Source organism: Acomys minous (assembly GCF_964271855.1).
Source record: "Acomys minous genome assembly, chromosome: 20".
Taxonomy (NCBI): domain Eukaryota; kingdom Metazoa; phylum Chordata; class Mammalia; order Rodentia; family Muridae; genus Acomys; species Acomys minous.
In genome coordinates, this window is record NC_140502.1 from 17,683,171 (window position 1) to 17,698,385 (window position 15,215).

At 50.5% G+C, this 15,215-nt stretch overlaps 1 protein-coding gene across 3 annotated transcripts in view; it reads right to left on the minus strand.

Annotated features, from left to right (window-relative positions):
* Positions 1 to 15,215, minus strand: part of ARHGAP35 (Rho GTPase activating protein 35) — a 104,785-nt gene that overhangs the window by 6,227 nt on the left and 83,343 nt on the right. For all 3 annotated transcript variants that reach the window (XM_084770991.1, XM_084770993.1, XM_084770992.1), the window contains exons 4-5: positions 4,896 to 4,973; positions 3,526 to 3,657 (exon numbers count right to left, since the gene is read on the minus strand). In XM_084770991.1, coding sequence (XP_084627117.1) covers positions 3,526 to 3,657; positions 4,896 to 4,973 — 210 coding nt within the window. The remainder of the gene's footprint in view (positions 1 to 3,525; positions 3,658 to 4,895; positions 4,974 to 15,215) is intronic.

Sequence of the window (15,215 nt, forward strand, 5' to 3'; positions counted from 1 at the left end):
CCTGCATATACACAGACGCAGCCCAGAAGATCCTCGAGAACCCGTAAGGAAGAGAGGGAAAGTCACGGCTTCCAGAGACCTTACAAACACCCGCATAGTGTACACACGCAGGGCTCTAAACGTACAAAGAGCCAGCTGCAGAGGCACACACCTGCAATTAGCACTAGAGGCGCTAGGACAGGAAAAGCAACCCAGAGTTTGAGGGCAGCATGTCCTATAGAGTGAGATCTTGTCTCAAAAATCCCAGATCCAAACCAACCAGGCAACCACAAAACGTAAACCGTGAAAGGGGTCAAGAGCTGGCCCTGTCATAAACCCTGCGGCTTGTGGCAAGAACCCCGAGCCCCACTGTCCCCACTCTGGGTGCTTACTGCTAACTAAATTCCAGGCTGCAAACTCTGCAATTTATACTAATACAACAGGAGAAACTTGAGTACAGGCTTGAGAAATGTACGCAGGCCCAGATGTGCCCTGGCCTTCCATGTGGCACAGGACATGCTGGACTGGCCATGCTCGGCTCAGAACGGAACAGTTAAGACTACTCTGGAGGCATGGTCACACAGCAGCAAGCTTGGCAGTGTCTCTTCCCCACCAGACTACAGGCGGAACCATATACTGTCTGTTAAAGCTGTGTCTGCATAGGGCCTCACACAGGTACTTGTAGAGGGGGACATGGGGTCCTTGAGCAGCCATCTGGACAGGTAAGAGAGAGCACCATCCTGACAAAGTATGGAACAGGAGCCGACAGTGAGCGCCATCCATCCCACAGCCTGGGATGTCAGTCACGTAGTACCTCTCGCCTAAGCTGTCTCATCCGCCTGTGGGAAGGGTACACGATAAAGCCTGCATCGAGTGGACAACCGAGCACCCGCGGGGCCTCGGCCTGAACCTGAGCCAGGGTGGACCTAGCGTAGGACTGATAGGGAAGGGGCTGGCTGTGCTGCTGGGGGAGAACAGGAGAGGAAAAGAAGGCCATGCAGGCTGGGACCACGTCCTGGGTGGGATGAGGTGCCAGGGAAGAGCGGGCAGCACAAAGCTCCCACCTGCTGCACACAGCTCAGGAGCCCTCCACCTCACTACTCCCTGTCACAGAGCTCTGTGCACTCGCCGCTCAGCCCGCTCCAGTCTGTCTACAGAGAACATCAGCTTCCACCCAGGGAGAGCAGGAACTCAAGTTCCAGCTTGCCGGCCCCCAGCCGTGTGACCTGGGCCTCCAGCCAAGCTGTGTCGCTCTCAGAGCCTTGGGCTCCTCTGTACCATGGAGAGACAATCCTCTACCGCTCTGGTGACTGAGAGCATGCACCAATAAATACCCAGCAGAGCCTGCTGCACACAGCAAGCAACGTCTGCGAGCTCCAGTCGCCATGTCACCTCGACTGAGCCAGGAAGATGACTGGCCATAATGACAGAGATCCCACGTTGTGGGCACTGTTCAGGAGTGTTCTATATTGTCAGACTCTGATGCACACACAACAATCAGACAGTGACCTTGATATCTGTTGACGGGATGCACAGCCGCACGCAGGCACGAACACACACACACAGCTACTCTGAGGCAATAAGTGAAAAGAGCCGGTCAAGTTGCTGTTGCCATGGAAACCTGTGCTACCTCAGTGCATGGCAATCTTCCCTCGACAGCTTTCTCATGCCTGGCACCTGACTCAGTTAAGCCACCCTGATCCACAGAGCCCTGTGCTCCAGGTGCTGCTTCTGCTGTGAGGTGCCATGTCAGCGAGGTCCCCTCCTCCCTGCCTCCTGTCAGGCTGTCAAGAAAGGATAGACAAGAGGCAGCCTGGCTGACGAGAAGGGCTCAAAAAGTAGACAATGGGGAGGAAGTTATGAGACTCCGCCCTTCCCAGGCTGCTGTGTGGCACCTTCTGAGCTGTGGGTGGCAGAAGTAACTGGAGGAAGTGGGGCTCCTATCAGCAGCACCCTCTCTTGCCCCTCCCCAGACAAAAAGGTGCCAAGTCAGCTGTTCCAAGAAACAATGGCATGCTGTTGGGTGCCAGTGTTCTACACGCCGCTAGATGGCGCCAGGCCAAGGCAACTGTGCAGAGAGCCGGGTCTTCAGCAGCTGGGTACCAAGCAGCCCACACCTCCTGAACCTCCTCAACCATCACTTAGGGAGACAGCATGAGTCTGAGATGCTTCCCCACTGGTGCTAAGTGCTGCTTCCCAGCCTAGGTAGGTGGGTAAAAAGGAGAGGCCATGTGCAGGCTAACCTGAGCTCTGCACCTTCCCCAGCTGGGGATGGCTTCTTTAGAGGAGCAGGAAGCCAGGACTGGAAGCCACCTGACCCATAACCTAACACAGCCTTGAGAGTAAACTGCCAGATTCAGGCAGGGGCAACCTAGCTGAGGACCACACCTCCCCTTTTCTTGCCTGACTTCTTTCTTGGTGCTTGGAAAGCTCCCCCACACTCCCAGCACTGTACCATTTGGCTGTTCTTAAACCCAGAGGAATCCTCCTTTCAGCAGCTGTGGAGAAATTGGTATATCTGGGTCTTCTTTTTATCCCTTGCAAGGGCACAAGCTTCCTTTGGCTAAACAACATTAGTAAGTGCCCTACAGTGGGCAGCCCCAAGAGGCCAGGTCTTTTATGGCACAGGGCATTCTCCAAAAAGCCAGACAATGAGAAAACTCCCACACAAAGGTCACCCTAGAGCAGGGGTTCTCAACCCTTTAATTCAGTTCCTCATGCTGTGGTCACCCCCAACCATAACACTGTGTTCCTTGCTACTTCATGACTGTAATTTTGCTACTGTTATGAATCCTAAGTATCTGATGTGCAGGGACACCTGCTATGTGACCCCTGTGAAAGGGCTGTTTGCGCTCCAAAGGGTCATGACCCACAGGCTGAGAATTGCTGCACTAGAGACTGCCATTAAAACTAGGGGTTCTAAGACAGAGATGGTGGCACACTATAATGCCAGCCCATAGAGGGTAGAGGAAGCAAGACAAAGGAGGAGCCCGAGGGCACCCTGGGATATACAAGGCTCTACACCTCAGACAGCTCACAGACAATCCCAGAGTACTTATGTGCTGCAGAGCCTTCTGATCTTCTGGACACTGGACACCCTCCTCCCCATCCAGGTAATTTTCCTCTTAAAACATTAAAAAAAAAAAGATGCGTTACTTTTACTTTGTGTGTGTTGCCTGCACACCATGTGTTTGGATACCCTGGAACAGGAGTTACGGCTGACTGTAAACCACAACGTCATGCTAGAAACTGAACCTGGGCGCTCTGCAATAGCAGCTAGTGTTCTTAACCACTGGGCCATCTCTGCAGTCCCGGAGGTAACTTTCTAAGAGTTTGTATGGCCTCAGATCACAGGCAGAAGAGAGGTGAGGAAAGGGCCCAGGATAGTCTGTGTCACAGGCAGTTCCAGTTTTACTCCAGAGAGCAAACTAAGGGGAGACACGGGAGGTCAGTCATAGCAGAGGTTCAGAGACCTGCAACTCAGAGAAGTCCCTCTGTCCAAAAGGCAGGGCTGCCTGGAGCCCCTCTCTGGCTGCCTGTACTTACTGTGTGCTTCCACCAAGTCATTCTGCATGCTGTATGGTACCAGGGGGTCTGGTAGCTCCGAGAAAAAACTCTTCATGGCCCCTGCCACGGTGTTCACGGTGAAGTCTTTCTCTGCCAGGTCCAGATTGTGGTCTGAGGGCAAGCCAAGAAAGTGAGGCCAGATACATCTGAGTTAGCAGAAGGCACAAGAACACTCCCAGAAAAGGCTTCTCGATGCTGCCCAGGGGCAGGGGCTTGGGAGAAGCACCAGCCACGGAGGAGCTGGCAGCCTGGGTTCACAGACATGGCCTGAGCAGTCGGTCACCTCCAGCCTCTGGTCCCCTAGGCCACCTGCTCATCCCACTTGGTTCTGACTTCCCTTCCCGCCAACCATACAGTCACTGCCTCATCGCATGGCTCCATGGACCCCTCCTCTCATTTCCCTTCTCTCGGGGCCTCACTGCATGCCTGAATCTGTAAGACGTGCCTACAAATGGGTAAGCATCTCCCTGGGCTACCAGCTGCTCAGATTCTTACAGGTAGTCATGGACCACATAACCACTTTGGCCAGCAAAGGTCTGAAGAGGTGATTCCACTTGGTGACATTGTGACTTACCTTCAAACAGTGGCCCCTGTCAGCTGGCTCTCCTGTCCCCTCTGCTTGCCCACTCAGCTGCTGGCTGAGAGGGTTTCACTGCTCTGCTCTGGCACTGATGGTATAGCCTGGCATTCAGTGTGGGCATTTCTCACATTAAGAGCTGAGTTCCCAGCTGGGAGCCTCTCACACCTGACAACGTTAGGAGCCAGGCAGCCGCCCCTTCCAAAGCTGATGTGACTAAGAGTTCAGCTTGGGAGCTGCAGTCCAGTGCCTCAGTTCTCTCTCTCTCCCTCTCTTCTCCTTCTCTCCCCCGAGAACAGGTTTCTTTTCACTTTTGTAGACCAGGTTGGTCTCGAACTCAAAGAGATCTGCCTGCTTTTGCCTTCCGTGTACTGGGACTAAAGGCGAGCACCACCACACCCAGCTACCTCATTATCTTGAACTATTTTCCAACGTTTTTCTCCTACAGGGCCACTTTGAGGAGAAATGTGCTTGATGTAGACACCTCTGTCAAAACAGACTGGATCATCAATTCAAACACTGCCCCAGCCCAGGGAGGCTTTCCAGGAAGTGCGCCTGGGCCGGGGAAACCTGTGATGGTGGCTGCAGACAGCAATGAGCAGCCCTGGCAGGGACAGTGTACTGAAAGGCCCGGTCCCACACGGGGCCACACGGGCCTGGCTCCGCACCAGCACCTCTTGTTCGGGTTCAGGGTTATGGGTGGAAGGAGCACCCATGCCCTGTTGGCAATACAGCCATGGCGTCTGCTGTGGACCACCAGGCTGTGCCTTACCTTGATCAAACTGTCTCTGCAAACTTTCCATCTCTGACTTGTTCCCGCTGACCCGGTAGATGCCTTCAGTGCTCAGTCCTGTGGAAAAAGAATAAGCAGGGCCTGTAACGCAGGGCTGGACAAGGGCGGTCTGCAGAGTCCACAAGGCTCCCACTGTGAGGGAGGAGCAGGGTTAACACTGCTTTCTTTATTTCAGTTTTTTTTGAGACAGGGTTTCTCTGTGTAGCCCAGGCTGTCCTGGTACTCACAGCGATCCGCCTGCTTCTGCCTCCTAAGTGCTGGGATTAAAGGTGTGCGCTATCGCGCCCGGCTGTCACCCACACTTTAATGTGTACAGTCCTGAGTATTTTCCTAAAAAACAAATTAAAAATTCATCACGTTGCCGGGCGTGGTGGCGCACGCCTTTAATCCCAGCACTCGGGAGGCAGAGTTGGGCGGATCGCTGTGAGTTCGAGGCCAGCCTGGTCTACAAAGTGAGTCCAGAACAGCCAAGGCTACAAAGAGACCCTGACTCGAAAAACCAAAAAAAAAAAAAAAAAAAAAAAAAAAAAAAATCATCACGTTTTGCCTGGGTGTATATCTGTGCACCACTTGCACGCCTAGTGCTGATAAAGGCCAGATAAAGGTGCTGGTTCTTTGAAAGAACAGTCAGTGCTCATCTCACTAGCTCCTTTATCCTTTTCTAAAACAAACAAACAAACAAACAAACAAACAAACAAACAGCCCACTCATGTAGAAGGAATCTCTTGAGTCTGTATGGAATCATCACCTATCAATAAAAAGCTAATGGCCTATAGCTGAGGCAGGAAATAGGGGGTAGGACATCTGGCACACAGAAAGGATTCTGGGAAAGAGCCAGGCATGAAGCATGGGAGATTTGCCCGGGAAGCTATGAGGAGGACAGATGCATGTTACCTGAGCAGAGGTAACCAGCCACGTGTCAGAATGTAGATTAGTATAAATGGGATATTTTAGGTATGAGCTAGTCAGGGAAGAGCCTAGTTGTATGGGCTAGGTATTTGCATATTTTGAGTCTCATGAGTCATTATTCCGGGAGCTTGGGGCTGGGAAGAAAAATCCATGCAACACACTTAGTTTAGTTTTGTTCGTGTGTGTGTGTGTGTGTGTGTGTGTGTGTGTGTGTGTGTGTGTGTGTAGATATCATGTAAGTGCAGTGCCCAAAGAATGCAGAAGAGGGCAACGGGCAGCCCGGAGCTAGACGTACAGGCAGTGGTGAGCTGCATGAACGCAGCGCTCTTAACCACTGAACTGTCTCTCTAGCATGAGTGCTTTTCTACTAAAGCTAAAGATAAAAACCAGGCACGGTGGTACACACACCTCAGTTCTAGAAGGCGGGAGCAGAGGCCAGTCAGGGCCACAGGATGAGCTCCAGGTCTGCAAGGTAACAGAGTGCGACCGTGTCTCAGCAAGCCAGAAAAGGAGCTTGACCAGACAGCTCAGCAGAGAAAGGCACAGCCAAGGTTGACATTCTGAGTTTTATCTCTGGAACTCACAGGAAGGAGAAACACTTACCTCCACCCCCCAACAAAACAAATAAAAATCAACAAACAAATACAGAAAACTCAGAAGTAAGATAAAGGGCTGGAAGTGTGGTTCAGTGTGGAGCAGCTGCCTTTATTCTAGTACCAGAGACACAGAAAGCAGGAAAGGTGCAGCGTGCGTCACCTCAGCTGCTCACCTGCTGGGTACTCAGTAATCTTCTCTAGACCCCAAAGAAATGAAATGTATACAGTGCTCTGCTTGCCTGTACACCAGAAGAGGGCGCCAGATCTCATTACAGATGGTTGTGAGCACCATGTGGTTGCTGGGAATTGAACTCAGGACCTCTATAGGCTCCTGAGAGCCAGGCACCTCAACCTTGGTCACCACTGTGACTGCTGCATCTGGAGAAGCCATATGATGAATAAAATGCCTCGGCTCATCTGTTCTAGGGCCTTGGACAGGCAGGTGGGTGGACTCTGACAATCATGAAGACAGAGGTCCCCAACTCCTGATCTAAAAAACTAAACGCCCACAGGCCTTTGGCCCAAACTCAGCAGCAGCAGCTGGCCAGAGAAGCCACCATGCCATACTATCCTCTGCCTGCTGGCCAAGAGTGGTCCCCACACCCACTCACCCGTGAGCCAGGGAAGCGGACGTGAGCACTGGCTAGGAAGAGCCAGCTAGGCCAGGGGAGGTACAGCTCTTTAAGCCCATGGACCAGCTGGGGTCCAGGCGCAGTCTCTTCAGAAAAATGCATGCTTCTTTTCTTTTCTTTAAACACCCTCCACCTCCAACCTAAATTTGCTGGGCAGTGGTGGTGCACACATTTAATCCCAGCACTTAGGAGGCAGAGGCAGGTGGACCTCTGAGTTTAAGGCCAGCCTGGTCTATAGAGTGAGTTCTGGAATAGCCAAGGCTACACAGAGAAACCCTGTCTCGAAACACACACACACACACACACACACACACACACACACACACACAGAGAGAGAGAGAGAGAGAGAGAGAGAGAGAGAGAGAGAGAGAGAAAGAGACCTTGTCTTGAAATACCAACCCCTAAAACAGCTTAATTTAAAATTTAAATTATGTGTATAAACTAGGTAGGGGGGAAGAGACCTTTAATCCCAATCACTGGAAGGCAGAGGCAGGAGGATTTTGGTTAAGTTTGAGCTAGCCTAGTGTATCTATATAGAGTGCAGAGCACCCACCCAGGGATACATAGTGACCCCACCTTAAAAAACAAACAAACAACCCACTAAACAAACATTTGTAAGTCTGTATGCAGGTGTGTGCATGTGATTGTAGTTGCACCAGGTCCTCTGAAGTTGGTGGTTGTGGGCAACATGATGTGAGTGCTCAGAATCAAACTTAGCTTCTCTGTTCTTTAAAATAAAATAAAATAAAAAAATTGTTTTTTGTTTTTTGGAGACAGGACTTCTCTGTGTAGCCTTGGCTGTCCTGAAACTTGCTTTATACACCAGGCTGGCCTTGAACTCACAGAGAAGATCTGCTTGCCTCTGCCTCTTGAGTGCTGGGATCAAAGGTGTGCGCCACCACACATGGCCTCATTGCTCTACTTTAAAAAAACCTTACTACATCACATGTATGACTGCTTTGCTTGCATGTAGGTATGTGCCTGGGACCCTGAGGCCAGAAGAGAGCGTTGGAGCCCCTGTAACCAGCATCATATATGGCTGCGAGCCACCAATGGCTGCTGGGAACCAAATGTAAATCCTCTGCAGAAGCTGCAAGGCTGCTGAGCCATCTCTCCAGCTGTCTGTGTAGCTTGGGAGATGGTTGATTTTTACTCTTGTCCTGTTTTACTGATTACCTCTTGAGCTAATCTGTTTTTGAGAAAGGGTGTCATATAACCCAGGCTAGCCTTTAGTTACCTCCTGCGTGCTGTGTTGCCATAGGCTTTCTACATGCTAGGCAAAATCCTTACCAACTGAGCTGCATCTCCAGCTTTTTTCAGATGCTGCCGCTGCCGCTGCCAATAATGATGGCTGCCTTGCAGACACGGCACCCACTGGAAGATGATGGTGTCTTGCTATGTAGCCCAAGCTAGCCTTGACTTCATGGTGATTCTGCTGAAGCCTCCTCACTGGGATTACAGGCACACACCATTACTAGTCTGGAGCCATGTTCCAGGCTCTCTTCCCTGTCCGTCCCAGGATGGAAAGGCACTCCTGGCACCAGGCTCCCTTGGGTCAGGCATCACCCCACTGCACAAGAGGGCAGAAGAGAAGCCACGCGCTAGCTCTCTGGAAACGAACTAGGGTGTGGGCTGCAGCCCCACTACAGGATCACTACAGGGACAGCACATCTGGGAACAAGAGGCCAGCTCAGAACATCAATTAATCATCAGCTCAGCATTTCCTGTAAGCAGCCTGCCTGTTTGTTTTACCAAACCTCATTTTAAAATAGCAATCCTGCTGCTGTTGTACCCAACGCCATGGCATAATTTAGGAAAGGTATCATTAGCGTGGTGAGCACATTTTATTACAACCACCACTTAGAATCAATTAAAAACAAACAGCACCAAGAGCTGACTGTGCCTATCATGAGGGCTGAAAGTGACCGGTGGACACCAGGATGCTGTACAGGGCAAGGCCACTTGACATGGGCCTGAGACCACACCGAGAACCAGAAAGAGAGTTCTAGGGTGACATGCTCACAACTGCCAGCAGAATTCTTACTTGTAATGGCTGACATGCACTATGTCAATCTCCTGAAGACTGCGGCATCCTGCCTACCATGAGTCTCCAGAGAACCCCTCTTTAATAAAGCCCCCTCACCCAGGAGCCTTCCATCTCTTACATGCCTCTTCTGACCGACATGTCGTCTCTGGGGGCTTGCTGTGCAGCCAGTCTGGTCAAAACAGCAAGTTCCAGATTCAGTGAGACTTGGTCTCAAATGTAAGGAGAGGCAAATGAGGAAGACAGCCAGCTGTTAACCCCTGGCCTCTGCATGGGTTAGCTGTGCATGCACACACACAAATAAAACAAGAAAAAACCAACAGTGGCCAATGTCACTATTGTCAAATATCTGAACAACTGCCATGTGCAACAGTCTTGTTCCAACAGCTCTAGGGAGCAGAGCTATGACTAAGAGTGGAAATTACAGGACAGCAAATATTCTCTCAATACATAAAATAACTATTAATAGCCATGGATGTCACTTAAAAGAATGGTGCAGAGCTTTTCATTTCCCTCCTTCATGGATAACCATCTGAATGGGATGCTGTTTAAGATCAGTATCTGGCCCAGGGAGGTGGTACCCAACAATAATCTCCATAACAAGCCGCGGGCCAAGTGCTCATCAGAGAGAGGCCCAGGTGCACGGTGCTGGCTTGTCACAGATATGAGGACAAGCACAGGAGTCCTCAGAGCAGCTCCTTAAGGCAGGCCCGCTGCAGGGATGGAACGCTGAAGTTAACAGACGGCACAGCACACGCAAGGTGGAGAGCTTCCACAGACACCGTCTTCATTAACCCTGGTGGATTCCACCCATTCAATAGGGTGCTTTGCCACACGGGGGTGGGGGGATGGGCTGGGCTTGAACAGAACAGGCTCCAGCATCCTGCTATGCTTTGGAAGGGAACAACACATTTCCAACTGTGGCTCTAAAAAGTGGCCATTCTAGAATTTTTGTCTTTTTACTACCTAAATTCCGTGAGTGTCAATAAAACCTGTGGACAATACAGGCAAAAACAAAGACGCCTTCACAAATAAGCTTGTCCAAAAATGCTGTGACTGCTCTAAAACAAAACGAAACTTTCAATTGTGTGCCTGTGTGTGTGTACATGACTGCTGGTGACCTGAGGCCAGGTGTTGGATCCTGGAGCTGGAGTTACAAACAATTCTGAGCCACCCAATGTGGGTGCTGGAAACCAAACCTAGGTCCTCTGGAAAAGCAGTACATATTTTATTTTATTTTTTTATTTTTTGGTTTTTCGAGACAGGGTTTCTCAGTGTAGCCTTGGCTGTCCTGGACTCAATTTGTAGACCAGGCTGGCCTTGAACTCACAGCAATCTGCCTGCCTCTGCCTCCCGAGTGCTAGGATAAAGGTGTGTGCCACCACGCCTGGCATGGTAGTACATATTTTAAGCCACACTGCTTAGGCAATCTGTCCAGCCACCCACCATACCTTTTTCTATGTAAACAAGCCCTTAGGTGCCACTGAATCTTTAACCATGGTCACATATAATAGGATTGGTTGGGGGAATGCCGGGTATGGCAGTGCACACCTTTAATCTCAGTATTCCAGAGGCAGCCAGATCTCTGTGAGTTCAAGGCCAACCTGAACTCAACCATCGCTCACCCTCTAAAACAGATAAAAGCAAAATCTATTCCTTCATTCAGTAAGAATTTACTATAGCTGGGTCTTACGGTAGCACTATTCTCAATTTTCTGAGAAAGTTCCAGAATGATTTCCACAGTGGTTGCGTAAGTTTGCACTTCTACCAGCAATGGAGGAGTGTTCCCCTTTCTCCACATCCTCACCAGCACGTGCTGTCACTTGAATTTTTGACCTTGGCTATTATGGAAGATGGAATCTCAGAGTCATTTTGATTTGCATTTCCCTGATAACTAAGGCCTTTGAGCATTTCTTTAAAAGTGTTTCTCAGCCATTTGGTGTTCCTCTGTTGAGGATTCTCTGTTTAACTCTGTACTCCATTTTTTAAATAGGATAATTTGGTTTAATGATGTTTAATTTCTTGAGTTTTAAAAATATATATATTTTGGATATTAGCCCTTTGTCAGATAGGGGTGGTGAAGATCTTTTCCCAGTCTGTAGGCTGCTGCTTTGTTCTGTTGACAAGTGTCCTTTGCCTTACAGAAGCTTTTCAGTTTCATGAGGCGTCATTTATTGATTGCTGATCTTAGAGCCCGAGCTATTGGTGTTCTGTTCAGGAAGCTGTCTCTTGTGCCAATGAGTTCAAGGCTCTTCCCCTTTTTCTTTAACAGATTTAGTGTGTCTGGTTTTATGTTGAGGTCTTTAATCCACTTCGACTTTAGTTTTGTGCATGGTGATGAGTATGGATCTATTTGCATCTTTCTACCCAGTTAGAACAGCACCATTTGTTGAAGATGCCTTCTTTTTTCCATTGTATGGTTTTGGCATCTTTGTCAAAAATCAAGTGTCCATAGGTGTGTGGGTTTCTTCTTGGGTCTTTGATTCAATTCATTGGTCAACAGATGGAAGGACCCAGAGGGTTCAGGAACCCCACAAGGAGACCATCGAGGCAGGCAGATCTGGACCGGGGGGTGGGGGGGAGGCGCCTGCACAAACTGTTGCACCAACCAAGAGCAATGCATGCAGTGAACCTAGACCCCCTCAGATACAGCCGATGGGAAGCCCGTTCTCCAGTTGCCTCTGACATGAACTCTCATGCTCCCCATTTCATCACCTCCCCTTGGCAGGGAGACCATGCCGGCCCACAGAGGAAGGGGAAGAAGGCTATCCTGATGAGAGCTGATAGGCTGTGGCCAGACGGTGGGGGAGAGGTCCCACCCTGTCAGAAGAGGGAGGGAGGGAGAGGAGGGCGGGAAGGAGGGGATAGCAATCGGGATGGAATATGAACACACACACACACACACACACACACACACACAGAACTGACTATTGCTTTTTGTCCTTTTGGCATGACCAAGTGGGAATCATGAGCTCACCAACGTGGCAGGCAAGTTACTGTGCAGAGCCTTTAGTATTGGTAAAAACTCGTTTGGCTACAAGCGGCCCATTTTCATTCTTCAACCATCCAGATCCTGAGAGAGGCCAGTGGCACAACATCTCACAGGAGCCTGAGAACTTAGGGAGAACTGGCTTTTGGCCAATGGCTGACAGGGTTTTTCTACATAGCCTTGGTCAGCATGGAACTCACAGAGATCTGCCCGTCTCTGCCTCCTGAGTGCTGGGACCGAAGGCGTGTGCAATCACACCCAGCTTTCTGAGCAAATGTGAACAGCCAAATGAGTTTCTCTCCCCACACCGGCAACCCTATGGCTAGGCGTCTTTCCCACCACTCGGCTCTTCTGATTTCCTTTTTAGCAGTGAATCAATACTTCCTCCAATGCAACCTGGATTTGCTTATGTTTTTACTTTCTATATTTGGATATAAAAATTCAGCACTTTAGCTTTTTTTTTTTTTTTAAAGGAACTGCACGCTGAAACACTCTACCTAGACAGGATGGACAGTATACAATTCTGTGGACTTTCTCAGAGGCAGAAGGGATGACATGGCCCATTCTTATCCTTTCTGATGTATCTGGGGGTCAAGGGAACATAGTACCACACCACACTCTTTTCTCGAGGACTGGCTCTCAGGGGGCATCAGCGGCTCTTCCTTCGGGACAGGTGCCCGCGGTCTGACATCACCTCACCAAACAGGGTATATAGAGGGCTGAGAGTTGAGCCCAAGCCAAAAGCAAATGTGCTGCATGCCCTTCTGTGGGCCCTGGAGGCACAGGGCCTATCTTAGCAGAGTGGTTTCTGTTTGGCTCTGTATTTAGAATGGCATTTATCCTAATGTAGCACTAGTAGGTGCTACAACACTAAGTCCCACTGCCCGAGCTCCTCCACCTGCCACAACAGGCACAAACAAGTGAGGTCCTGCAATATCATGCCTGCTCCTAGCTGTTTCTGTAGTGTGCTTTTTTTTTTTTTTTAAATCTGGGATGTCCCACAACAGGTGGCACTGCTTTCGGGGCTTACCCAAGTTCTTGGCCTCTTGGATACACTCAGCCTTCCCAGTTAATCTATGTGGATCTTTGACAATTTTTGTAACTGGCCTCAAAGGGCAGAACCAGGCTTGTTGCAGACAAGGTTTCTTGGCTTGGCCAGTGATGTTTAGTGACCTGTCCTCTCAACTGCCCAGGTCTGTATATGAAAGTGGGGGAAACTAAAAGACCTCCAGGCTGGGCTGCTGTTTCTGTGCTGCCTACAGAGCATCAGCATTGAGTCTTGCTTGCAAGAGGGGTGTGCTCAGGAAGGCAAGGTGGCATCACCTGCCAGCGCCACTCACTGCTATCAGCAGGGCTGGCAGGACACCCACCCTTCAGCTCTTGGAAAGCTCAAGTGGGAGGCCCTGCGTGTGATGCTTCACCCAATAAGATGGAGGAATGGAGATGGAAGGACAGACAGATACTAACAGGTCACGAGCCAAGGCCAAAGGAACTCCCTAGGTCTCAGCTAGATGGTACAGTAGGCCAGCCTATGAAGGGACACCCTCACAGCCCTCACAGGACAGGCTGCTGTCCCCATGACCCTGCTTTCCTTGCATGGCACAAGGTCTCCTCTCTGTTCACTTAGGGCAGGGCAGCCTGTCTCTCTGATCTTCTCCAACACATCGAGGACCAAGGCAGCCAGGCAGAGTGGGCCTGTTGGAACTGTGATGGGGACTTGGGCTGACACCCAGACTATTTCTGTCTTGGACGGAAGGCAGGGTTACTTGGTGAGGCATGCTCCACTTCTCTTTGGCTGCTGGGCTCTCCAGGCAGCATGCCAGGGCGTGCTGTTCTGATCAGGCAGGGCACGCAGCGCTGAGGAAACCCTCTAGCATGGCACAGTCACAAGCTAAATGAGCTCCACTTATCTGAATCATGCAAGAGCTGGCGAGATGACCACCTGGACGTGTGGCAGTGAGGAATTGTTGGAATGCAAGTGGCTTGTGCTTGCATCACTTATAAGGAAGCAGAGACAGGAGGGTGAGGAGGGACAGCTAAGTGAGGGAGGAAAAAAAGCACCACAGAAGAGGAGGGGATACTCCAACCACAGCTTCTTGTATCCTTGCGTCTTACCAGCAATGGGAAGGGCACAATGCAGGCCTCACTGTTGGTGTGTCCAGCCCTGCACGCACCAATACAAGCTGTAGTGCATCTGTAGGCTCCCCAATAGCTCTGTCTAGTCTAAGACTCTAAATCACAGTTCCATTAGGCCCAAGCACAGAAGGAAGGTCTGCAATGATGCTGTGAGCAGCCAGTGTCTAAAGGACCCAGGGATTTTTGTTTTCTATTGTAAAAAGGGATTAGTGTGGCTTTGAGGTTAACACTGTCCAGCTCACGAGAGATTAGCTAATGTATGGTGAAGCCAGTCTTCGAGGAAAAAAGCTCTCCAAGGAAAAAGATGCCGATGCAGATGGGGGTAAGGGGCCTAAGTGGGCTTTCCAGCTTCAGGTTGTGGCCTCTAGGCTCCTTGCGGGTCCCCTCAGGGGTTAGAAGAAGTACAACTCCAAGGGATTGGATGTAGGAATACTGAGGAGGGCAGGGTGGTGTACCAGTTGCTTCTAAACGCTCTGGAAATTTCCTGCCAACTCTGGAAGGTAGAGTCAACACTGGAGTGTGTGGTGGGTGGTGTCATCCTGTCAGATTTGGACACTCAGAGGCAGGCCCTTGGGCGCATAGGGGTTGGGACCCAGGACAGACTGACACGCTATCTGGCCTGATTCTGCTCCCCTGGGAGGCTCCAGGGGTACACCTGACGTGTCTTTTCTGGCCTCTGATAATCCCAGCCATGGGAAGCTAGGAAGACAATGGCTCTGGGTTTGAGACCCAGGCCTGGTCTCCTCTCTCTGGTTCTAGTACCAGGGCAGTGGAGGGGCCAGCTCCTAGGTGAGGAGGGACAGAAAGAGAACTAGGAAACCCAGAGCCTGGCAGGTGAACTCCAAGTCAGTACTTGGCGTGTACTGTCCCTTGAACACCCACAGGTGCTATTTTTGTCTCATGCAACAGTCAAGGAAATGGGCACCCAGAAGTGGAGGAACTTGCTCAGAGCCACTCTGGCCACGTTGCCGCAGACGCTGTGTTGGCACCTTG